At 56.4% G+C, this 23924-nt stretch overlaps 1 protein-coding gene across 1 annotated transcript; it reads left to right on the top strand.

Annotated features, from left to right (window-relative positions):
- Positions 1 to 9752: 9752 nt before the first annotated feature.
- Positions 9753 to 22871, top strand: RAC2 (Rac family small GTPase 2). The gene is made up of 7 exons (XM_080660346.1): positions 9753 to 9917; positions 11926 to 11997; positions 17722 to 17839; positions 18584 to 18646; positions 19099 to 19258; positions 21574 to 21706; positions 22158 to 22871. Exons 1-6 carry the CDS (start codon positions 9883 to 9885, stop codon positions 21702 to 21704), a joined length of 579 nt encoding a protein of 192 aa, XP_080516472.1. The 5' UTR covers positions 9753 to 9882; the 3' UTR covers positions 21705 to 21706; positions 22158 to 22871.
- Positions 22872 to 23924: the final 1053 nt, after the last annotated feature.

Genomic DNA, 23924 nt, shown 5'->3' with positions numbered 1-23924 from the left:
AGGCAGCTCACCATGGGCGCAGGGCCCCAGGCGCGGTCCTGCCTGCCCTGAGCGGCCCTCGGTGTTGGAGCCCTATTGGTGCTCTGAGGACATGGCCTAGTCCTTCCCCGGTGACCTGCTGCCTTAAATACTGTCCATAGCTGGACGAGTCCATGCTTATGTCTCCACCCTGGATCCGTCCCCTGGGACTTATCATCCAACCGCACACTTGACCTCCCCATGTCCAACATGCTTCTCAACCAAAATGTCCAGAGTGGAAGCTTCGATTTCGACCCTGCAAACCCTCTCCTCCCCGGCCACCCCACATCTGGTTAAATGGAACTTCCATCTGCCACGCTGCTAAGAATGAAATTGGCACCATCGTTGGCTCCAGCAGATCCTGCAGACTCTATAAAGTACATCTTGAGTCTGGCGACTTCTCACATCCTCCACTATCACCTCCTTGGTCCAAACCTGGGTCCTCTCTCACCTGGACACCTCAGCAAGGCACTCCCAGTTTCTGCCCTTGTCTCAGTATGTCTATTCCTCATATGGCCACCAGAGGGCGCTTTCTAGATTCGGATCTCCTGGCTTCAGGCTCACAGAACGAATGCCGTCTTTTTTAAAAATTATTATTTAATATATTTTTATTGATTTCAGAAAGGAAGGGGGAGGGAGAGAGAGATAGAAACATCAATGATGAGAGAGAATCATTGGTTGCCTCTTGCACACCCCCTACTGGGGATCAAGCCCGAAACCCAGGCACGTGCCCTTTACCGGAATCAAACCCGGGACTCTTCAGTCCGCAGGCTGACGCTCTATCCACGGAGCCAAACCAGCTAGGGCAGTGGTCAGCAAACTGCGGCTCGCGAGCCACATGCGGCTCTTTGGCCCCTTGAGGGTGGCTCTTCCACAAAATACCACGGCCTGGGCGAGTCTATTTTGAAGAAGTGGCATTAGAAGTTTAAGTTTAAAAAATGTGGCTCTCAAAAGAAATTCCAGTCGTTGTACTGTTGATATTTGGCTCTGTTGACTAATGAGTTTGCCGACCACTGAGCTAGGGCATGAATGCAGTCTTGACTAAAGTTTCCGGCCCTCCAGGCCACTCTGCCTTGGGCACTTCATTCAAGCCCCACAGGCCTTCTTGCTGCCCCTGAAAACACTCCAGGCTCCTCCCACCCCCTGTACCCTTGGCAGGCCCTTCCCCTGCAGTGTTCTGAGCTCAGTCAGATTTGACTCTTCCCTTCTCGATCATTCTCTTTTGTTCAGCCTCCTTTGTTATTTTTTCATGGTGCGATGTGGGCTCTCTGGGCGCTGGGACTTCCCTGGGTCTGCGGCCATTTCCCCAGGACCCGGCACCCAGGACGAGCTTGTTAAATATGAGTTAGTTGATGAACCATGCATGCCAGCCTAACACGGCAGGCAGGAGGCCATGCTCCCCAAGCCCTGGGCTAGGACCCATTGAAGGTGCTTCCCCTCCCTGCTGGCCCGTCCAGCATCAGAGCTGGTTGAGCCAGAGGACTGACACCCCTGGCTAGGGCGCAGGGAGAAAGGCAGGAGAGAAGGAGTTAAATGGCCTGGGGGGTCCATGGAGGAGGGAGTTGACGTTGAAAGTCAAAACCCGAGACCTGTCCATTGGCGGAGGCGGGGCCTGCCCTGGGGGGAGTGGAGCTGACACCCGAGACTCCTCCTCGCCTGGCCTCTGTCTGGCCACTTCTGTGCGTTCAGGTGCGAGCTGGCTGGGCTGGGGGTCTCTGCTCCTACCCCTCTGTGGTAAGCACAGGGGCTGGGCTCAGAGTCTTGAGGGAGAAATAGGATTTGGTCAGGCAGATGGGGATGATGGGGACTTCTGCATGGAGAGAATGGCAGATGCAAGGACACATTGAATGTGGCATTCGAAGACCCTCCAGGGCTCTGGCCATGCAGTGACAGAGGGAAGCAAGACAGGGAGTGAGGAGGGGGGCGGGGACAAGCATGGGGACCCTCCTGCGGAAGTGAGAGCCTGCTGGGAGGGCAAACAGGATCCCGCTCACCGTTGGGAAAGCCCACAGCCCTGCTCCCCAGCACTGACACGTACACAGCTGTGCCTCCCTGGGGGGAAATGCTGAGTTCTGAACCGAAGCTGCGAGGTGGGAAGTGAGAGAATAAGGCAAACTCAAGTAATAATAGGAGGGAGACAGAGAGAGAAGCATCGATGTGTGGAGGTGCCTGGGTGCCGGGACTGAGAAGGGCAAGTACCCAGAATGCTGCCAGCCCACGAATAACTTCCAAGACGTGTGCAAAGTGGGTATGAGATCAAGGTAGCTTTTCAGTCAGGGGGGAGAAAATACATTATTGGAAAAAAGTGGGGCTGGGTAGCCATCTGCTAAAAATAGAGTAGGATCTGTACCTCACACTGTGCAAGGGGGTAAGAGAAGAGGAATCGAATAACCAAACATAAAACAACGAACCCATAACCGTCCAGGGAGACACCGTGGAGGAACGCTTTAAAATGTGACTTCCGTGTGGCACCCAGGAGCCACAGGCGAGAAGACCCATGAAGTCAGGGACGTAAGTGAAAAGAAGCTGCTCTTCGCAAAGCGGGCGACATTGTGGGGAAATGTGATTGTCCCTCAGGGGCTGGGCAGAAGGCTAATTTGCCTAATATGTAAATCAATGGAAACACCAGCAGCAAAGAGGAAAGTGGGCAGAGGGAATGGAATCACAGTCCATGGGAAAGGGAAGCGCAGAGGGCATCTCACCCTCTGAGGAAATGCTCACTCCAGCTAAAAGACATGCAAATTCGATCTCCATCGCCACATCTTTTGTGGGTTCCTTTTTTGCCTCAAAAATTACGAAAGTTGTCTCAGAGCCTGTGATGGTGAGAAGTGGGGGAGACTGGGGTTTTATGCGTTGCTGGGGAGGGGATTTGGCACGAAGGACACCCCCTATCACCCAGGGACCCTCCCCAAGGGAGGCCACCTTCAGACACCCCCCTCTGCAAAGCAGTGTGCGTACCCTGTGACACAGGGCTGTGCAGCTGGAGTAGCTAAAGGTGGGGGGCCCTCACCTTTTCCTCAGCAGGCAGGAGTCAGGTGAATTCTCCACGCCCAGCCATGGCATTCTGCTCGTGCCAAAAGGAAGGAGGCCGCTCTCAGTGAACGAATACAGAAGGAACCTCAAGGCGAACGTCAATGGGAGTCGGCGGGGCGCGGGCCGCCTGGTGCCTGTGCTCCCTTGTGGGGCGGGAGACGGGACTAAAGGATGCTTTCGTGCTGGAGTGTCTCGGAAGGGCACATGCCGGGCCTCCGAGGAGGGGACAGGGCCGTGGGAGATGGGCTGGAAGTTCACTTACTGTGATGGCTTTTCTGGGCCTTCTGAGTTCTGGGCCGTGTGACTACATTGCTCATTCAAAGGTAACATGAAAAGATTAAAATGTAACCAAAGCCCCGCCGGCGTGGCTCAGTGGTTGGGCGTTGACCTATGCACCAGGAGGTCACGGTTCGATTCCCAGTCAGGGCACATGCCTGGGTTGTGGGCTCCATCCCCAGTAGGGGGCATGCAGGAGGCAACCGATCCATGATTCTCTATCATTGATGTTTCTATCTCTCTCTCCCTTGCCCTTCCTCTCTGAAATCAATAAAAAATATATTTAAAAAAAATGTAACCAAAAACACTTGAAAAAAGTTTGCTGTCTAGGTCCCGGTTTAGGGAGAGGGACGGCTGGGTGGTGGATGGGAGGTGGGGAGGACGGCTGAGGGGCCAGGGGCATCGGGGCGGGGGCCAGGGGCATCGCCAGCAGGCCTGGCAATGGCGACAGGAGCATGCGTGGCCGCCGAGGCGTAAAGAGAGAGGCCGAGACAGCATCCCGAGGAGCGGGTGCCTGAAGGAGAGGAGGGAGAAGGTGCGCCTGCACCCAGACCTGCACGGAGGTGGCCTGCTGGGGCCGCAGGGAGGGCTCCCTGGGGTCCGAAAGTGGGGGCAACAGGAGCCTGGCTGTGTCAGGGGCAGACGGAAAGCCCCGGGCGGGCGGGGAAGACAAGGAAGTCCCTCACTCTGCATCCAGGGCTTCGTGGGGATTTCCTGGGCGCAAACCCGCTCCCTGAATCCTGAAATTTCCCCACGGAGCCTGTGGACCCGAGCCTGGCTCCTCCAGCAGGAAGGAGAGAGATGATGCCCTGCAGGGCGGGTGCAGGGGAGGGAGTAACCACCGGCTTCGGTGGCAATCAGCCCCCCAGGAATGTGACCCCAGAGCGCAGTCACTCGGGAGGACCCTGTCAGGCTGGGGACCAGACGCCAGCCACAGGGGACTGCCTGGAGCTGGCCACCCCTCTGCGACCTTTCTTGGTTGTGACGCTGAGCATGAGACTGGTCCAAGGCACAGTGTACCTCCACCCGAAGGGGTTCCCAGCACTGCCTTCAGGGGGGCCTGTCAGAGACCCTTTAGGCACCCCCAACCCCAGAGGCTTCTGTTATTTGTTTTTCAAAGCTCTTATTTCTATAATAATTTAGTAAGTGCCCCCTCTGTGCCAGATCTTAGAATATAGTAAAGACTTAAAAACTGTTGGCTGCTATTGTAATAAAAGGTTAAAATTTTAGGAAGATATAATAATTCTAAAGTTGTATGTATTTGACGATAGAGCCTAAAGATTCATGAAGCAAAAAATAAAAAGTGACCTTGTTACAAGAATTGACAAGTTCACCGTCATGGTGGGGGGAGGTAACGAACCTTTCTCGGTAGCTGAGGGATCAAGAGGAACAAATAGAAACCACTTCTCATAGTAGGAGAGGGTTAAGCGGCCCGGTTAACATCTCTACCTTATTGGACATTTATGGAACACTGAACACCTATACGTTTATGAAAAATGAACCCCATTCTAGGTCACACATAAAGCAAATCTCAGCAAATTTAAAAGAATCAAGCCAAGTTCTTTTACCACCTACCATTAAAAAAAACAAGAGCAAAAAGATACCAATCCCATTTCCCAACGATGAAGAGGAATAACAGACTTTCAAATACCTCATTGATCAAAAAAACACATTATAATAAAAATTTAAAACATTTAGAACGTTTAAAATACGGCATATCAAAATTGCAGGTTGTGGTAAATGTTATGTCATTTAAAAATCGTGGTATATTTGACCATGATTTTTAAAAAGTTGGTTGTGGTTAAAGTAGTATTTGAGGAAAATTTAGAGCCTCAAGAGCTTACCTTAGGAACAAAACAAGGTTGAAAATTCATGAACTAAGCATTCAAAGCTCAAAAGTAAAGTAAGAACAACAGGAAAAACCCAAAGAAAAAAAGGAAATAATAAAGATGAGAACAAAATGTAAATAAATGGAATAAAATTGTATACTAGAAACAATTACCAAGGCCAAAGGTTGGTTCATTGAAAAGATGAATATAATTAGCAAATTTTGGGAGCAATTAAAAACAAATGCTGGAAGCAAAAAAATAATTAATATAGGATGAAAAAGAGGGATGTAACAAAAATTAAAAAGGAGAGATTAAAAGGATGTATGAAAATACTATGAGTTGCATTATATCAACAAGTTTAAAACCCCAAGCAAAATAGAAAAATAGATAAAGTATTTGTAGAAAAATATATAAAGGATGACTAAGTAACAGAAATTCCAAATGGTCCTATATCCTTTAAAAACACTGAATCAGTTTAAAGTCTACCTCTGCCTCCTCCCACATAATTTCAAAACCAGGCCCAGATGGCTTTACAAATGCTATAAAATGTTCGAGAAAGAGATAAATCGGTATTACCCAAACGTCTCTAAAAATAGAAAGGGAGATAATATTGCCGGCTCACTTAACGAAACTTTATACCCTTCTCCTGTCCCCGCGTGAAAGACAAGGACAATACGAGAAGGACGATGACTGGCCTTACACTGACGAATATTCTCTTCATACTGTGTCCCCAGTTAGGCCATCGGAAGCCAGCGATGTATAAGAGACAATCATCATGGCTGCATTCGTTACTTGAAGCTGTCGTAACAGAAAGACCCTATAACACAGTGGCTTATTTCTATTTTTATTTATTTATTTTATTGATTTCAGAGAGGAAGGGAGAGGGAGAGATAGATAGAAACATCAATGATGAGAGAGAATCATCCATCGGCTGCTTCCTGCAGGCCCCACCCTTGGAGACTGAGCCCAGCAACCCGGGCACGTGCCCTGACCGGGATTCGAATCGTGACCTCCTGGTTCATAGGTCGATGCTCAACCACTGAGCCACGCCGGCCGGGCCACAGTGGCTTAAAGACAACGTGTATTTTGCTCTTCCGCCCAGAGGTGGGTGGTCCTGACCTCCCATCCCCTACACATCAGGATTTCGCCAGCATTTCTACTTCCTAGTCAGCCGGGGACAGGGACAAAAGATGCACCGCACAAGGCTTCGCCTTCAAGGCGATGGTGACTCAGGCGCTGTGCACATCCCTTCCATTTGTGCCCTCCCTGCCACCCCCAACCCCGGGCTTAATCATGGGGCCACACCTCGCTGCAAGGGGGACGGAGAGATGTGCCCTTCAGCTGGCCGAGAGCTGGCTGCAGGCCCTGGGGCTCTGTTATTCAAAGGAGAAGCGGAGAATGACTACCGAGGGACAGTCAGCAGCGTCCCCTGGGGTGACTAAGTTGGGAAGGACGGGTCGCTGCACATTAGAGAATAGATGAACGTTATTCACAACGTCTCCATAGATACAGGGGGAAAAACAAACGTGCAATACGATTAAACACTCAAGATCAAACCAAAGCGAACGGCTGTGAGTAAGAATAGCAGGAAACTTCTCTAACTGCCCAGAATGTCTGCCAAAGCTCCCATCACGTCCAGTGCTGACACACACACAGAGGCACTCCTCCCCATCAGACAGGAAGTGCCCACCTCGCTGACGCCACTCAGTGCGGCAGCAAAGGCTCCAGACAACCCAGGGAACGAACGCTGTAAAAATCGGGAAGGAAGAAATAAAACTGTCACTTTTTACAAATGATAAGACTGTCTGCAAAGACAGTCTGGGCTTGTTAGCAGCAAAAGCTCCAGATGAGCATTTCCACATCTATCAGAATTTCCCTGTAATAAGAATTGCCATCTATATAAGCCCATTATGCAAAGTTTGACATTTTCCCTGCATGTAAGCAACCAACAGAAAATGCAGTTTTAGAAAGTGTCTGTCACCATCACCCTGAACGTGATTCGGCATCAAGGAATCATCTTACGGAAAAAATGTGCGTGACCTTCCTGGGGGGAAAGGACAAAACGTTATTGAAAGACGTAAAGAAGACATGGAACGTGTCCACGGGCGGGAGGGCCGCGTTTACAAAGATGTCAGTTCTCCCCAATCCCCGACAAAGCGAACAGAATTCTAATTAGAATCCTGGCGTGGCTTTTCTCGGAACTTGGTGAGCTTATCCTAAAATGTATGTGGAAGAGCAGATGGTCAGAGAAAACGAACGATTTTGAAAAAGTTCTAGAAAGAGACCTAGCCCTGCGGGATAGGAGGGCCCGACCCGGAATTTCGGTCAGCAAGGCCGCGCTGTGCTGGCTACGGGGCGGACAGATAGACCGAGAGACAGAGAAGCTAGGAGTAGACTCGCACAGCTCATCGGGGAGGGGGTGAGCGGAGCCTCAATAAATGGTGCTGGACACTTGGTTGTGGAAGGGACTAAACTGAATCCATATCTCACAGAATGGAAGAAGTTCATATCTCACCTCGCCTGGAAATCCATCCCAAGTGTGTAAAGACCTGAATATCAACAGCAAACTTTTATTTTTTAATCCTCACCCAAGGATATTTTCCACTGATTTTTAGAGCGAGTGGAAGAGAGAGGGAAAGACAGAGAGAAATATTGATGTGAGAGAAACACATCGATTGGTTGTCTCCTGCAAGAGCCCCCGGCCAGGGCCCAGGGCGGAGAGGAGCCTGTAACCGAGGTACGTGCCCTTGACCGGATTCAAACCGGGTGAGGATTAAAAAAAAACAAACAGAAAAAACCCTGAGAAATTCACTTGAGTTTTAGTACCATACTGGTAATTAAATGTTTATTTGTTTTGGATTTTACTACTTTTCCCACTAGGTTTTTTGTTTGTTTGTTTGTTTGTTTTGTTTTATTTTTTCTGTTCTAGGATTTAATCCCGGATTGCACATTGCATTTAGCACACTGTTATCTTTTTGTAAGGTTAATACAGAGGTTGCCCTATAGCAGTGGTTGGGAAAAGAATGTGAATATGGAGGAGTCCCCAGAATAAAGCCTCAGGTGGCCTGGGAGGCAGGGAGCCCTGGCTGAGTCATGGGGGGCGGGGGGCGGGGGGCACTGGGCCTTCCTGACCTGGGCTGGTGCCCTGACGCGCTTCCTGCCGGCACCGCCTCAGCTCAGCCTGTGCCAAGCACAGAGCAAAGACATGGAAGTGCGCTGGCGGTTTAAAAAAATATTCTAATTGATTTTTAGAGAGAGAGGAGGGGAGAGGGACACAGAGAGAGAAACATCCATGTGAGAGCAGAACATCCATTGCCTGCCTCCTGCACGCCCCCTATCGGCGATGGAGCCCGCAACGGGGCATGTGCCTGACAATTGCCTGCATGGGCCGCTGCCCAGCCAGCCAAGCACCGGGCCAAGGCCACTGGCTGGCTTTAATAACTGGCTGGCCCTGGGGAGCTGCATTTCCCTCTGCCAAAGCCGTTTGTGCCAGCCCTGCGGCTTGTGTGGACCGTTCTGGAAGCTTCCGCCTGGGTGCCTGGGGGAGTCCTGGGCTCTGTTCCCAGGGTGGGCAGTGGGAGGACTGGGTCACCCTGCTGACTCCTGAGCTCCATACTCCTGCGGTTTCCCGGTTTGCCCTGAGCGAGTCCAGGGCGGGGACCAGCGGCTCTGCCCATCTCCCCCCACCCCTTTCCCTGGAGCCATGGCAGTGAGTGGTCAGGACCAGGTGAACGTGGAACCATTGGGGAGACTCAGTGCTGCTCAGACCCCAGTCTGCTGTGCTGAGGGGGCGCTCCCCACCCACCAGCTGCTGAACTCGGGCTTTTTGCGGTGCCAGGAGGGTTTGGAGTCACCTGACTTCTCAGACCCTCTGCTTCTGCACCTTTAAAAGTGGCCGTGGATCTGACTTAGCTCCTAGGTGCCTGGTCCCACAGGGCTGCCTCCAGCACAGGGCACGGCCTGTCACTTCCCTTCTCTTTCCCCTTCTCCGTGAGCTGACCCCACCTCCCTTCCTGCTTCATCCGCCCCCCATCCCATCTCCCATCCTTCCCTGCTCAGGGGTTCCCACGTGGGCCTCTCTTTGGGGGAGCCTCAGTGTCTTGCTCAGGCAACCCCCTCCCCCAGGGTGCCCTCTCTCCCACACCACCTTTCAGGGCTGGCTCAAATGCCACCTCCGGGGCTCCCGCTCTCCCTCTGGGCCACTCTGAGGTCCCCTCCCTGCAGGTCCCCTGTGGCCCCATCACTTCCTGCCTTGATGGACGACGGTGATGAGGTCCTACCTTCCCCAGGACCCGGCTACCTGGACTCAGCACTACCTGATCCTGAGCCTGGCACGCAGCAGATGCTCATTAAGTGCTTATTGCTTCGAGTTGAGTGGAAGTAAGTTCTTGGAAACCTCAAGTTCTTGGAGAACAACTCTGGCCTTGCCCGTGGACGTGAGTCCCCAGCTGAGAGGGTCCCTAGGTCTGCAGCTAGTGCCCCAGAGCAGGGATGGCCGTGGGGGTGGCCAGGGCCCGGACCAGCACCTGAGCGCTCCCCTCAGCTGTTCCGCCAGACCGCACGCTCCGCCTTCTGCAAACGGCTGTGAGGGCAGCTTGGGCAAGTTCCCCTTCCGCTTCCTCCTGCCTCGGTCCGTCCCTGCTGCTCCTTGGGGGCGCCTACCAGGCTCTCCACGCCCTGGTGCCGCAGACGCTCCGCCATCACCGCCGCCCCAGGTCCCGACGCGATGCAGGCCATCAAATGTGTGGTGGTGGGAGACGGGTAGGTACCTGGCTGACCTTCCTCACAGCCCCCACCGGGGAACCTGAGACCCTCCTGCACAGGTGTCCCCAGGAAGCCCCTTACCTGTAGGAGTCCCTGGAGGCAGCCAGGAGGACCTGTCCTTCTCCCTGGAGCCCGAGGGAGCCCCGGGGGTGGGCTGAGGACATCTCACTCTCTCTGTCCACCTCACCCCGGGAGCTTCCTGGGTGGAGGGTATAGGACTGCGGGTGGCGGGGCCCGGGGCCCCTCGCCTGTACCGCGGAGGCTGGGGCAGGTCTCCCATGGGACCTCAGTCTTCAGCTCTGTGGACGCAGGTGGAGGGTGGGGAACCAAAAATCTGGCCTTTGTTCCCAGGCTGATCTGGGCTCTAGTCACTGGCTAATGCTGCTGTGTGGCCTTGGGTAAGTCACAGGGCCTCTCTGAACCTCGGCTTGGCCGTCTGGGATCTCCCATCAGAGTTGGTGGGGTTCACTTCAGGCATTTTGAGTGGCTGTCCTGCACATAGTGTGTGCTCAGTAAACCCCAGCCTCCTCCCCTCCCCTCCCCTCCCCAGCCCTCCCCCGCAGTTGCCCCGTTGGGAGGATGTGGGGGATGTGGGTGAGAAGCAGAAGGAGGGACATGATTGGGGAGGAGGGGGGGCGGAAGAGATGTGATTGTGGGGGTCAGTTTGGGACAGGCTGGGCTGAGGTGCCTCCTGGGTTGTCAGCCCTCCGGGGGCCAGTTTCCTGAGCTGTGAGATGACAGGTCCAAATGGCGCCTAGCAACAGTGTTCAGGGTCCAGCCCGCTGGTTCGTCCTGGGATCTCCATAGGCCCAGCCCAGCACGTTCCCGCTGGGCAGGCTTCTTGTCCAACTCTCCCATTCCACAGATGGGCAGCCTGAGGCCCCGAGAGACTCAGAGCTTTCCCGGCCTGCGTCCCTGTGGCCCCGGCTTACTCTGACTCTGATGGGCCGAGGGGGCGGGCCGATGGATCAGGCTGCCCTCAGCTGATTCTGAGGCACCCGCTGGCCGTTATCTTCCTGCCTGCCCACTTCTGCTTTGCATCTGATCTGAGGAGGGCAGGGCGGAAGCCAGGGGCGACATGCCAGTCATTCAAAGTTACCTTGCTGGCAGGCCCTGGGGGAGGGGGAGGGGGGTGGGGGGACAGGCAGCCAGCTCCTCAGAACAGGAAGTGACGAAACAGTGCAGTGGAGGCAGCGGGGAGAGCCTGGCCTGCACCTTGGGCTTCTACCTGTGTCCTGGGAAGACAGCATGAATAAAGGGCCATCACTACTTACTTAGCACTTTCTATGTGTGGGGACTCTCACCAACCCTAATATTAGGCCCATTTAGCAGGTGGGAGAATTGAAGCTCAAAGAAATTAAGTAATTTTTCCAAGACCTTATGGGATTTGAACCCAGGTCTCTCTGACTCCAAAACTCTGAGCCCTTAACTGCTGTGCTTGCTAATGAGGCAGAATGGTGGGGGGCAGGCTTTCCCCAACAGCCGGTGGCTGTGCCGGGCCCTGTACTGTGCTTGGTTTTTTAATGGGCTCCATCTACTCTCCTTTTCAGCACATTCCTCTGAGGATGGACTCATCCCTGTTTTCTAGATGGGGAAACTGAGGCATAGAGAGATTAACTGACTTGCCCAAGTTGGTGCCACAGGCAGGGGGTAGACCAGGTGTGATGGCAGAGCCCTGGTCAAGCCCTGGGGTCCCTGCAGCATTGTCCAGTTCAGGGGTGTCTTGGGCACCCTCTGCTCTTAATCCTGGGTCCCCCATCAGCATCACCAGAGAGAGCTTTTTCAAAGCTCAGGTTCCCAGTTCTCTGGGGTGGGGCCTGAAGTCTGCCCTTTGACAAGCACCCCCGATGACTCTGTGGTTCTCAGGTTTGAGAACACTGACACGGGGATCCTCAGATGGGGAAACTGAGGCCCAGAAGGGTGAGCCTGGGTCTTTCCTGAGGGCTGCGCTCGGGGACCAGGCAGGGCCTGTGACTGACGCCCTCCGGCACTTCCTGTCTTTCAGAGCCGTGGGCAAGACCTGCCTTCTCATCAGCTACACCACCAATGCCTTCCCAGGAGAGTACATCCCCACCGTGTGAGTCTCTGGGTGGGTGGGCACCGGGAGGGTGGGGCGACCCAAGTGGCGGCCATGTGTGGGCACTTGGGGGTCCAGCAACCGGGAGATGCCCCAGCCAGCCTGCCTGGCAGAGCCCCTAAAGATCTGGCTGGGGAGGCGGCCACTGAAGCCGAGATGAACGGTCAGGGGGCAAGGCTGGGGGCTCCTAAAACGAAGAGAGACTGTGTCGGGGTGGGGGGTGCTGAAGGGGAGCAGGTGGCCTTGGAGAGGGCCTCAAGGAAGAGGGAGATGGGGAGGGCCAGGCTGAGCAGGAGCAGGGAGGGAAGGGGGGCTGTGGCAGCGAAGGGGAGGAGAGGGACAGGGTGGGGAAGGAGATGATCGAGAGGTTTGGTCACAAGGAGCGGAGATACCAGCACGCACGTGTGTGTTGGGGGAGAGGGCAGTGCCCTCTGGAGGCCAATCAGAGGCCATCCTCTCATCAGATGTGGAGTCAGAGTTGTCATTTGACATGTATGTGACAAAGTGTGGGTGCCAGACTCAGGAAGGAAAGATAAGGGGGAAACACCAGCGCCTCCCCTGCCAGTCCACAGTGGCCCCCAGCGCTCACAGGACAACTTCCCAGTGCTTAGCTCGGCCTCCGAGGCTCTGTGTGGTCTTCTCCCAACCTTCCTGCCTAGCTTCACGGCCCCTTCAGTTCCCCACACACTCCTGGGCGTTCCCCCTGTCACTCGGGGCCTTCGCTGTTCCCTCTGCCTGGGGTACCGGTCCTTCGCACGTCCACATGCTCCGCCCCCCAGCCCCAGCTCTAGGGCCCCCTCCTCCAGGAAGCCTTTCTGATCTAGCCTGCAGGGTCTCTCACTCCCCAGAATGACGTTATCTGACGTTGACCATGAGCCTGTGGAATGCAGGGCCTCCAGTCCAGTGCCTTTCAGGCCAGCCCACTGTCCCGGTGCAGTGTCTGCGTTCCGTGTAACCTACACCTTGTCTGAGACACAAGAGAGATGTTTTGAGTTGACCTGACTTGAACTTCGTGGGGTCGGGGGGGTGACTGTAGGACTGATCACAGCTACCATCTTTGAGGGCCTGCTGTATGCTGGCCTCACAAAATGTCATTTGACCCTCATGGGAGCTGGGTATTATGTTACCATGTCACCCAGGGGGAAGAGGAAGCTTCCGGCCACTCAGGGGCCTGCCCCAGACTCCCCGGTCCCCTAAGTTCCCTCAACTGAGACACTGACCCGGCCCAGGCAGGAGGGGGCAGGCAGCCAGGACAGGGGAGGGACACCTGGACACGGAGCCTGGAAAACCCATAACTGCCCCAGCTTGGTCCTGCCTCCCCATAGCGTGGCACCTGCGCACACCTCTCTCCACTCTGGCCCTTATCTGCCAGGTCACCATCAATTATCAAACAGTGACCGGCACCTCCCAGCGGAGGGAGGGCTGGCTCTGGAGCGGAGCCGTGAAGCAGGCATCCATCAGGGGGAGGCAGCTGCTGCAGGAGGCCTTGTCACTGGAGTGTGTTCCTGCCTCGGCCTGTCCCAGCTGGGCTGGAGGGCACGCTTGCTGAGGGCCCTTACACCCGTCACGTCCTCTCTCTGAGCCTCAGTTTCCCTTTCTGTAGGAGGTGGGGCCTGGGAGATCCCAAGCTCGTTGCCGGCTGCCTCCTCTGTCCAGGGAGACGGAAGGTGTGTTCTCTGGGGCAGATGCTCTCAGCAACTCGGAGAAACTGGCCCCTGGTGAACTCGCTTGGCCTGGGCAACCTTGCAGAGCAGCCAGAACGGATTGGACGAGGTCCCCCCGCTGGGACTGAGGAGCTGGTCGGAGACCAGGGCCGGCTTCACCACGCCATGTCCCTGCAGCTGCAGGGGCTCCGCGCTTGGAAGGGGCTGCGTTGGGTTGAATGCTCTCCTATCCCCTCATCTTGAAATTCTTAATTTTTGAACAAGGGGTCCTGTGTTCTCATTTTGCACCAGACCCTGCAAAGTGTGTGACCAGTCCTGCCTGCCACCCTCCTTATAGAGGGGCTCAGTTTGGACAGGCCCCGAGCCCACAGTCCACGCCTGCGCCCCTGTGGCAGGGCGGGCAGTAGGTTGTACAGAGCCCTTGACAATGAAGGGCGGGGCAGCTAGGGGGCGGGGCTGGGGAAACAGGCAGCTGGATGGAGGTCAGAAGAGCTTCTGGGGTGGGGACGGGAGGGTTCGCTGGGGACTGGGGGGCCCAGGACCGGGCGAGCTAGAGCCCCGCTCAGCTTGCTCCCAGCAGCTGGGGGCGAGCCGTCAGGCTCAGACCCCCACTTCACGGATGGGGAGACCAAACCTCTCCAGGTGTTGGGGATGCAAAGACATGGCAGGAAGACCTGTGGCACAGGGGTTCTCCCCTTCCCACCACTCCTCCTTCTAGCCATTCTCAAATGGAAGCCCAGCTGAGCTTGCAAACGTTACCATTCAAGCCCATCTCCTATCCTGGTGGCCAAAGCCCGGAATGCCGCCCCCACCTCTCCCATCACCCCAGCTCCCCACAGCCTCTGCGCTCTCCCCTCCCCACCATTCAGTTCCTGGCCCAGGGATCACCTCCCTGGACCCTGTCCTCAAGGTGGTCCCTCCCTCCACCCAGGCCCCCTCCATCCCACCACCCTGCTGACGTCCTTCATAGCCGGTCCCCCCCTGACTTCCCTGCGGGGATGGAAGCTCTGGGTGGTCAGGGCCCTGTCCTCGTCCGTCCGTCCCACCAGCTGCTGGAACAGAGCTGAGCACGTCGGGCAGGTCCAGCTGCAGTGTGCCCTGAGAAGGTGCTGGAACTAGGGCACCCTTTTCACCTGCCCCCATCTTCCTCCTCCACTCCAGTCCAGGGTCAGGGCTGGCACGTGCAGAAAGAGGCCGCACAGACTCTGAGTGGAAACATCTCAGCTGTGTGATCGTGGGCAGGTACTCACAGTCTCTGATTCTCGGTTTCCTCGTGTGTAAAATGGGGACAGTGGTAGGTCCACAGAAATGATCTAGGTATGAGGGGCCTGGGACAGCACTTGTGGCTCCTGGGTGCTCAGCAAAGGGGCGCTCCCTGCCCTCCCCAGAGTTCGCAGTCAGCCCCCAGGCCCCAGCTCAAACTCTACCGAGTCCCCAGCCGTGAAGTTTCAGTGATGCTTACCCCAGGGGCTCTGAATTGGGTAACAGGATCCAGTCCTGGCTCTGCCACCAACTGTGAGGTCTTGGGCAAGCCCCTTCCTGCCTCTGAGCCCATGTCCTCCTCTGGCGATGGGAGTGAGGGCTGGACACAGTGGTGTGTGAGGCCCTCGCGTCGAGGCCGCCTGTGGGTCTCTGAAGTAAGGGGGACCCCCAGGAGCTGCAGATCCCTGAGGAGTCCCCGCAGACATCCCGGCCCTGACAGCTGGTCCTCTGCGGAGGGGCAGTGGAGCATGTGCAGGGACATTGAACACAGGGTCACTCAGCGGCTCAGCAGCTCCCCACAGGGTGGCTTCAACGTCCTCTGTCTCTTTGGATCCTCCCAATGGTCCCAAGAGATAGGGCTTTTCCACGATGAAGACAGTGAGGCTCAGAGAAGTTAGGTTACTCACCAGGGTCACACAGCCCAGACAAGACTTTACCAGGAGATCTCTGTTCCCTCCCAGTTCTGAGTGACTGATCCCAGACAGCTGTCCCCAGGTTCACTAATGGGGGTCATGGGAGAAGCAGGGTTCAGATCCTTGTTTATGAGCTGGCTGGTCTTGGGGCCTCAGTTTCCTCATCTGTCTACTGGAAGTAACTTGAGGTCCTTTTGTCTTGGGCCACCTGGGACTTCAAGACCTATGGGATGAAGGCCCCTAGCCCTCTGCCCGGGCCCAGAGTAGGTGCTCGGTGTTGCTACAGATCCTAGGATGCAGCTTCCCCCCACTGGCCACAGCCCCTGAGACCCTGGGGGGCGACCCAGAGAAGGCAGACGCCTTTGGCTCAGGAAGATGGGGAGGCTTTTGGGCACCAGAGTTTCAGACTGGACATCAGAGAAGGGAGTGTCCCAAGCGTATCCTGAAAGAAGCCAAAGACAACACAGACACTTCTTTTCCCATCATGCTCAGTGGTGTCTCCTTGGACCTGAAATCTCAGTGGTATGGGTGGTGCCCAGAGTAGGTGCCTACTATGTGCCAAACACGGTGCTGGCCTCAGGGTGCAGTGAGGAACAAGCTCCTGCTTTTGAGGTGCTGAGTTCATCACAGATTGCTGGTTGGGACCCAACCTGGCTGGGAATCAGGAAAGGCTTCCTGGAGGAGGTGGCATTGAGATAAGGCTGGAGGAGGGGTTGTGTAAGAGTCAGCCCAGCAGTGGCAGGAAGGAGAGTGGGAAGTCAGGGAGGAGTTTGCAGGAGCTTTCCAGGCAGGAGGGAGCAGGGCCATTTGAGGAGCTGAGAGGTAACCAGAAACACTCCCCAAGTATAGTGTGTTACAACGCCCGGCTGTTGCCCTTGCTGGATGGCTCAGCTGGTTGGGCGTTGTCCCATACACCAAAAGGTTGTGGGTTCTATTCCCCATCGGGGCACATACCTCGGTGGTGGGTTCAATCCATATAGGAGGCAACTGATCAATGTTTGTCTCTCGCATCAATGTGTGTGTGTGTTTCTCTCAAAGTCAATAGACATATCCTCGGGTGAGGATTTAAAAAAAAAGTTAGGCCGTCACCTTTTTTGTTTGTTTGTTTGTTTGTGGGGTCTTTCTCAGGACAGGTGTCTTTGGAGTTACTCTGGAGCGTTAGGGCTCTGCAGCCTGTCACTGAGCAGCATTCCGTGAGGGCTGCATGGAGGAGGAGACATCCTACGGCATGAGGAACCAGCACCTTCTTCTCAGGGATGTGTGTAGTGAAAAATACCGTTGAATTGTTGTTGTTGTTGTTTTAAATCTGTCATCTTGTTAGATTGCCCGGAGGCCTCGCCGGTACTGGCAGGGAGGTTTCAGGGGTCCTGGTTGGTGCCCATGCCACCCTTTGGCATTGTCTTTCCAGCGTGTGCCAGGGGCATTTCCCCAAATCTCCTGTGACTGATAGCTTTCTGTGTGTCCTCAGGTGGGTTGGGTAACAAGGGAATTAATACCCCAGGACATCCCTCTGAAAGTGGAAGATGGAGATGGTGGGCAATACCCCAGCTCCTGCCCCCTCTGGGCGGGGTGCGCCCTAGCATGGCCCATGCGGTCTCCCGGTGGCCCTGGCTGGCCGGAGCCCCCCTTGCCCACAGCAGTCACTTCTCACTAGCTCACCCTATGTCTGCTGCTGCCCTTCCTCTCCTCCCCACTGGCCTCCTGTAGCTGCCTGGACTCACTTTCCAAATAAACCACTTGTACCACCCCTCACCCCAGGGTTTGCTTCCGGGGAGACCCAACCTAAGATGGGGATAAACACTTGTTCAGCAAATACTGGGTGGCCAGCCTCAATGTCCAGCGTAGGAGGTGGGTAAATTTATTCCGATCAAACCTTGGAGGGAATATTACGCAGCCTTGAAAAACCACCTCTCCGAAGAACAGGTGAGGGCAGGAAAATGATCGAGACACTGCTTCCCTCTTTATGCTTACCTGAGTTTTTGATTTTCTATGTTGTGAATCAGTAATGGAAAAGAGAAAACCCACTTAATTGCATAGTGCTGTGTGACTTGGGTCCCGTTGTAGGGCCTCTCTGGGTCTCAGCTTCCAGCAACCTGGGTCTGGACTAGAGGGCCCTGGGCTCTGGGGCAGGAGACTGACCCTTCTGTCTTGCCCGCTCCCCACAGATTTGACAACTACTCAGCTAACGTGATGGTGGACAGCAAGCCGGTGAACCTGGGGCTGTGGGACACTGCCGGGCAGGAGGACTATGACCGCCTCCGGCCACTCTCCTACCCGCAGACGGTGAGCTCCCTGAACCTTTCTCGCGGGCTGGCCTCTGCTCCCCCTGTTCCCTCTGCGTGGGTGCCCTCGGGCCAGCTTGGCCTGGTGAACCCTGACCCTCCCCTAAGGCCCAGCTCGAGGACTCTGCCTTGTCCTCCCCAGGCACAACCAGGGGCTCCTCCCTCTGCCCCCGGCCCTCCATCAGTCCCCCTTACCTCTCTGCCCTCTTTCCAGTCCCCCCACACCGGGCTCCCTGTGGGTGGGGCAGGCAGACCCAGGATGGGGCTTCAGTAGGGAGCCTAGGACAGTGAACCCTGGGTGTGCTGAGTGCGGGGAGAAGAGACCGGGTTAAGCCTGCAGGTGGCTCTGTGGTTGCTGGGCAACCACCACTTCCCACCTTTTCCACCCTTGACCTTCCCTCCAGGGCTAGTAAGCGGATGGTGGGGTAGTGAGTGCCTGGTTAGGAGTGTGGATTCTGGAGCTCCAGATGGCAAACCCGCCAACCTTTGCAGCCTCACTCTTCCCATCTGCGGAATGGGGGCGCAGCCCTGCTGCCGGGTCTGTGTGAGGAAGGCTCTCTAAGGACACTGGGAAGTGTTGGATAAACAGGCAGCAGGCTGGACCTTACCCCGTTCTTCCCCCCTCACCCCATCCCCGCGTTACCTTGGCTGCTCCACTGCTCAGTGCTCCAGGTGTGTGGAGGGGCTGCAGGTGGGACACGCCCGGCCTCCCCTCACGGGTAGCCCTGGCCTGCTCTGTCCCTAGGATGTCTTCCTCATCTGCTTCTCCCTCGTCAGCCCAGCCTCCTATGAGAACGTCCGTGCCAAGGTGAGCTGAGCAGATCAGGCCTGGGGGGCCTGAGGAAAGGAGGGAGGGAGGAAGGACCAGCACCTTGACACGTGTCCCTGGGGCAGTGCCAACCAGTGCTGGGAGACTCCGGGATGAGACTCGGAGGGGGTCGCAGAGGGGGCTGGGAGTGCCAGCTTTATTGTCCGCCCTCTCTAACCTGTCCTCTCTCCCCTCCCCCCCCCCCTGCACAACCTCATGCCTGTCTTTTATCTTCACACAAATCACACCCCCTCTTTTCCTGCAACCACATGCCCCCCTCCCTGGTGCAACCTCGTGTCTCTTCTCACAAACTCATGCCGCCTCTTATCTTCTCACAACGTTGTGCCCCTCTCTCCCCCACTCTCGTGCTCCCCCTGATTCCTACACCATCTCGTGCCCCCTTCCCTTGTCCCTCATGATTTCGTGCCCCTCTTGTCCCCACACCTGCCCAGTGGTTTCCCGAGGTTCGGCACCACTGCCCCAGCACACCCATCATCCTGGTGGGCACCAAGCTGGACCTGCGGGACGACAAGGACACCATCGAGAAGCTGAAGGAGAAGAAGCTGGCGCCGATCACCTACCCACAGGGCTTGGCATTGGCCAAGGAGATCGGTATGGGGCTTGGGCTCAGAGAGGGGAACTGGATGCAGGGGGAGCCCCAACTCAGCCTCTGGTGACTGCAGACATGGCTCCAGGACCAGGGTGTGCATGTGCTGGCTGTGTGACCCTGGACCACTCGCTTAGCCTCTCTGTGCCTGTTTCCTCATCAGTAAAACCTGGCCATAGAAATATTTCTGGGGAAATTAAACAAATTAATACTCAAGGCACCTAATAATAACTAACACAGACTGGCTCCCAGCACCCTCGTGAGGGAATCTGTCTGTGTTAGCTATCTATATATATAAAAGTCTAATATGCACATTGTCCCCACGGGAGTTCGACTGGGAGACCGATTGCTCACTATGACGTGCGCTGACCACCAGGGGGCGGTGTGGAACGAAGGAAGGCCCCGGCAGGCAGGAGCCGGGGAAGGGAGGCCCCAGCCGGCAGCCGGAAGGCCCTGATTGCTGGCCAGGCCTAGGGACCCTAACCGTGCACAAATTTCTAGTTATTAATATAAACCATAATCGGATCTTGAAATAAAGTGTGTTTTGCCCAGAGAGACGCAGGGATGGAGTGGGGTGTGCTGTGGCCGCGTAGAGGACCAGCAGCCAAGTCAGGCTTGGGTTTTCCAGGAAGGCTTCCTGGAGGAGGCGCTTCTGCCTTGGGTTTGCAGGGTGAGGCTTTCCCTTCTGCCTCCTCACCTCCCTCCCCCGCCCAACTCCTCTCTGCCTCCTGATCACTGCCCAGAGAAGTAAAGTGGCTTTTTAAAGGTCACACAGCTAGTAGGTGGCAGAACTGGGATTTGAGCACAGGACAGGAAGTTGCTGGCTTAGGGGCCTCCTGGGGCCTCTCCCGTGGTGTCCCTAGTCAGTCCTGACCGACCTACAGCCCAGGGCACACTTGCCCAAGAGCCCAGGCCCACCAGTGACCCAGCTACCCAGGGCGCTCTGCCTTACCCCAGGGTCCTGCAGGCCCAGGATTTGGCCCCCAATCAGTGGGGCCTCCCCACCCCATCCCTGCCTCAGCCCCACCACTCTTCCTTCCGCCGGAACTGGGAGGGCCCTGGGGACTCACATCTCTTCACAGGAAGAGAAACCGCAGCTGCCACCTCCCCCTTCCCCTGACTAGCCCAGTGACATGGCCATCTTTCCTAGGGGACCTCCGCTCTGCTGAGGCCCTGGGTCCCATGTCCCATCCTGGGAGCTCTGGTTCGGCCTGCAGTCTTCCCTCACGAGTATGGGGGATGGCACCCCCGCCTTCTCTTCTTTCTGACTGGCCGGTCCCCCTGGACCCCTTCTACCAAGGCTGACGCTCCTGCCTGCGTCAACCCTTTCCCTTTAAAGCACGCGCGTTGGGATCAGAAGGGGCCTGAGAGTCCGCTGCTGCTCCTGGCTCTGGCACTGACGGTGTGACCTTGAGCCGGTGGCCTCTCCCTGGGCCTCAGTCTCCCCACCTGCAAAGCTGCCTACAGAGTCCCTAAAAGTCCTTTCCCCTCTGTAAGGAGATGACCTGGGGGTCCTGTCTTGGCCTCTAGCCAATCTCTCCTGGAGCTGATCCCAGTTGGCGGGTGTGTGTGTGTGCGCGCGCACGCAGGGGAAGGGCCTTTGAACTTGTCTTGGACCAGCCCAGGCCAAGGGCTTTGGGGATGGGGGGCTGCAGAGCTGACAAGGCAGCAGCTGCCTCTGCCCACCTGAGCTCCTTCCCAGCCTGGAGTGAGGAGTTGTGGAGCAGCTCAAACTCCCATCATGGGGGGGGGAGGGAGGGAGGGAGGGAGGGAGGGAAGGGCTCTCTTCTTGTCCTCTGGCTGAGGGCCCCCAGCTTCCTCAGGGTGACATGTGACTGGACAAACGACCTCACCTCGAGGAGCCTCAGTTTCCTCATCTTTAAAATGGGGAGAGGCTAAACACGGTCAGACATTTGGGAGGTCCTGCGAGGGGGCAACGCGTGGCGCAGGCCTCCTGGGGGGGATGCATGGAGGCCGGTGTGGGTCTCTTTTCTAGAAGAAACGGAGGCGTGGAGAGATTCGGTCACCAGCTTGAGCCCTTTCCTTCCCAGGAAAGTATCAAAATTCCCGCCTCCCTTCCACAAATTAAGGGCTTCTGTGTCCAGGAAAGACACAGACCTGCTCTTGCGGGTCTTCAGCCCTCCCACTGAATCAGGCTCCCTATTCCAGGCATGAGAAATAGGCACAGAGCGCTCAGTCCCCTGCTCTGCGTGGCACAGCCCAGTGGCCCCCAGCCTGGGGCAGGCACATGTCTTGGGAGGGGGTTTTGCCCGGGACCCTCCCCTGACCTGGGCCTCTGCGCTCTTGCTGCCTCACCCAGATTCGGTGAAATACCTGGAGTGCTCGGCCCTCACCCAGCGCGGCCTGAAAACCGTCTTTGACGAGGCCATCCGGGCCGTCCTGTGTCCCCAGCCCACGCGGCCGCAGAAGCGCCCCTGCAGCATCCTCTAGGGGTAAGGCCCCTCGCCCACTGCTCCAAGACCCCCACCCCCACCCCCACCTCCATCGCACAGCAGACTGTAGCCAGCAGGGGCCCTCCATTTCACTGGGAGTGGCATTTAGACCGGGACAGAAGGGGAGAAGCAGTGGCCTCAGTTTCCCCATTTGCCTGGGCCAGTGCAGCTCAGTGAGCGCCCACTCTGCCCTCCCTGCAGGAGGGCGGGGAAGAGAAAAGTTAGACACCTCAGCCCCTGCCTCCCAGGGGAGCCCAGGCCAGCCAGGGAGAACTGACCCCCACATTGAGGGGTGGGGGCAGGGAGGACAGAGCTGTGAGGCAGGCCTGGTGGGCAGACAACCTTAACCAGAAGCTGGAAGGCGGGAACGAGCTGCGAGCCAGGGAGGCTGCAAGCTGGCTGTAGATCCTGCTTGTCCCCAAATTCTCACCCCTGCCTGTCTCCCTTCCAGGTGTCCCAGTCTTCCCAGCCAGATGGTTCTGACCCTCCAGGGCCCCCACCCGAAACCCGATGGCACCCTGGCTGGCCATGCTGCCCCCTTCCTGTGGCGCTTCTTAGCACGTGGCTGATCGTCTTCTCTGTGCTCGAGGCCCCGAGGGTCCGAAGGTGTGAATCCGTAGGTGCTGTGTCCCGATACCTGCATGCTCCTGCCCACCCCCCCAGGGGCCAGAGGGGAGCCCCAGGACCCAATAGCCACCCCTGCATTCCTGTGGGGTGCTCCCGCCACATACGGCAGCGTGTACCCATTGACCCCAGCCCCGCTGACCCCTGAATCTCCTTTGGAAACTTTGGGCCAGATGGTTGCCGGCCACCACTTGTATGCCTTCAGGGACGGGCCGCTCACTCCCCCTGAGGCACCTCCTCCCCTATTGATGGTCTTGCCTGTCGGAAAGTTCTACTGGGCTCGTGTGAGTGTCTCAGGAGTGTGTCCCTCTGGTCTTAATTCTCCTTTGGGGACAACAAACAATCAGATTTCCTAGAAGTCTGTGGGCACTGCCCAGCCAGCCCGAAGCCGGTGCAGCTGGCTCCTGCCGCCCTCGTCTTCCTGCTCCACTCGGGATCCTGAGCTGCCTCAGACCCTGCTCGCCAGGACCTTTGCTATTGCAAACAGGAAACCCAATTCAGCCTGCTTAAGTAGAAAATAAATTTACTGATTCCAGTTTGGAAATATCATGACTTCAGGCTCAGCGTGATCGGCCGGCGGGGGGGGGTGGGGTGGGGTGGGGGGGCTCAGATGGAGTCATCAGGGCTCACTTTCCTGTACCCCTTTGCCTTGCCTTCTGCTGTCTGGTTCATTCTCAGGAAGGTGACTCTCAGGGCTTCATCCTTCCAGGTTCAAGTTCAGCAAAAAAAAACAAAAAACAAAAAAAACACCCAGCAAGTGTTTGCCCCAGGCAGAGTTCCAATGAAGATTTACTCCGATTGGCCCAGCTTAGGTCCTGGGTCCCATTTCAACCAGTCATATTTGGTAGGGAGCTGCTGGGCTTTGCGGGTCAAACCCCCAGGGTGGAGGGGTGGGTCCCTAAATGGAGACGGAGAGCCTGCGGGAATTTGGGAATATGGGTGTCAGGCAGCTGGGAACTTACAGCCTCTACTACTGGAGGTCACAGGAAGGTGGCCAAGAGCATAAGGAAGCAGTGCCAGTCCCAGCAGCACTAGGCAAAGGCGAGTTTCTTTAAAAGAGAAATGGCGCTGTTGGAAGGATCGAGAAGTTCATCCATCAAGCGCGGCGGTGCCTGGTATGGAGTCAGTCACCTTAGTGTTTGCCAAGTTACAAATGCCAGACTTCCCACTCCTGTGGATTACACGTCTTTATCTAACCGCCCCCCGCCCCGCCCCATTCATTCAACACAGTTATCGAGCACTCACTGTGCCAGGTGCTGTTCTAGGTTTGGGGCGGGGGTGGAGGGACCAGGTCCAGGTGTGGGGATCCACACGAGCTCCTGACCTAGTTAGCTGGCACTCCAGAGAGGCTAACATAAAGGAATAAAAAAAGAGACAGAAAACTCCACCCCTGACAGCTCAGAGTCCCCAATTCCCAGCCCAGTGAATTGCTTTGAGTTTCTATTTTCTTCTCCCCAGAGCCCCAGCCACCCACGCTGTCCCCCAAGCCCTGACATTCTAGGCGGGACCCTCCCGCTCCCCTGCCTCCCCCAGCCTCACCCTCTTGAAAGGAAGTGATTGCAGGGGGAAACCCCCACCTTTATTCGTTTCAGCT

The sequence above is a fragment of the Plecotus auritus genome (genome assembly GCF_963455305.1).
Source record: "Plecotus auritus genome assembly, chromosome: 3".
In the NCBI taxonomy this organism is placed as follows: Eukaryota; Metazoa; Chordata; class Mammalia; order Chiroptera; family Vespertilionidae; genus Plecotus; species Plecotus auritus.
The sequence above is the reverse complement of the archived record's forward strand: the minus strand, read 5'-3'. Positions and strand labels throughout refer to the sequence as shown.

Excerpts from the sequence above, each read along its gene's own strand:
- RAC2 (XM_080660346.1), top strand. The coding sequence starts at position 9,883 with ATGCAGGCCATCAAATGTGTGGTGGTGGGAGACGG. Across the intron at positions 11,998-17,721 it reads GGAGAGTACATCCCCACCGT|ATTTGACAACTACTCAGCTA; the intron begins GTGAGTCTCTGG and ends CGCTCCCCACAG. Across the intron at positions 19,259-21,573 it reads GGCATTGGCCAAGGAGATCG|ATTCGGTGAAATACCTGGAG; the intron begins GTATGGGGCTTG and ends TGCCTCACCCAG.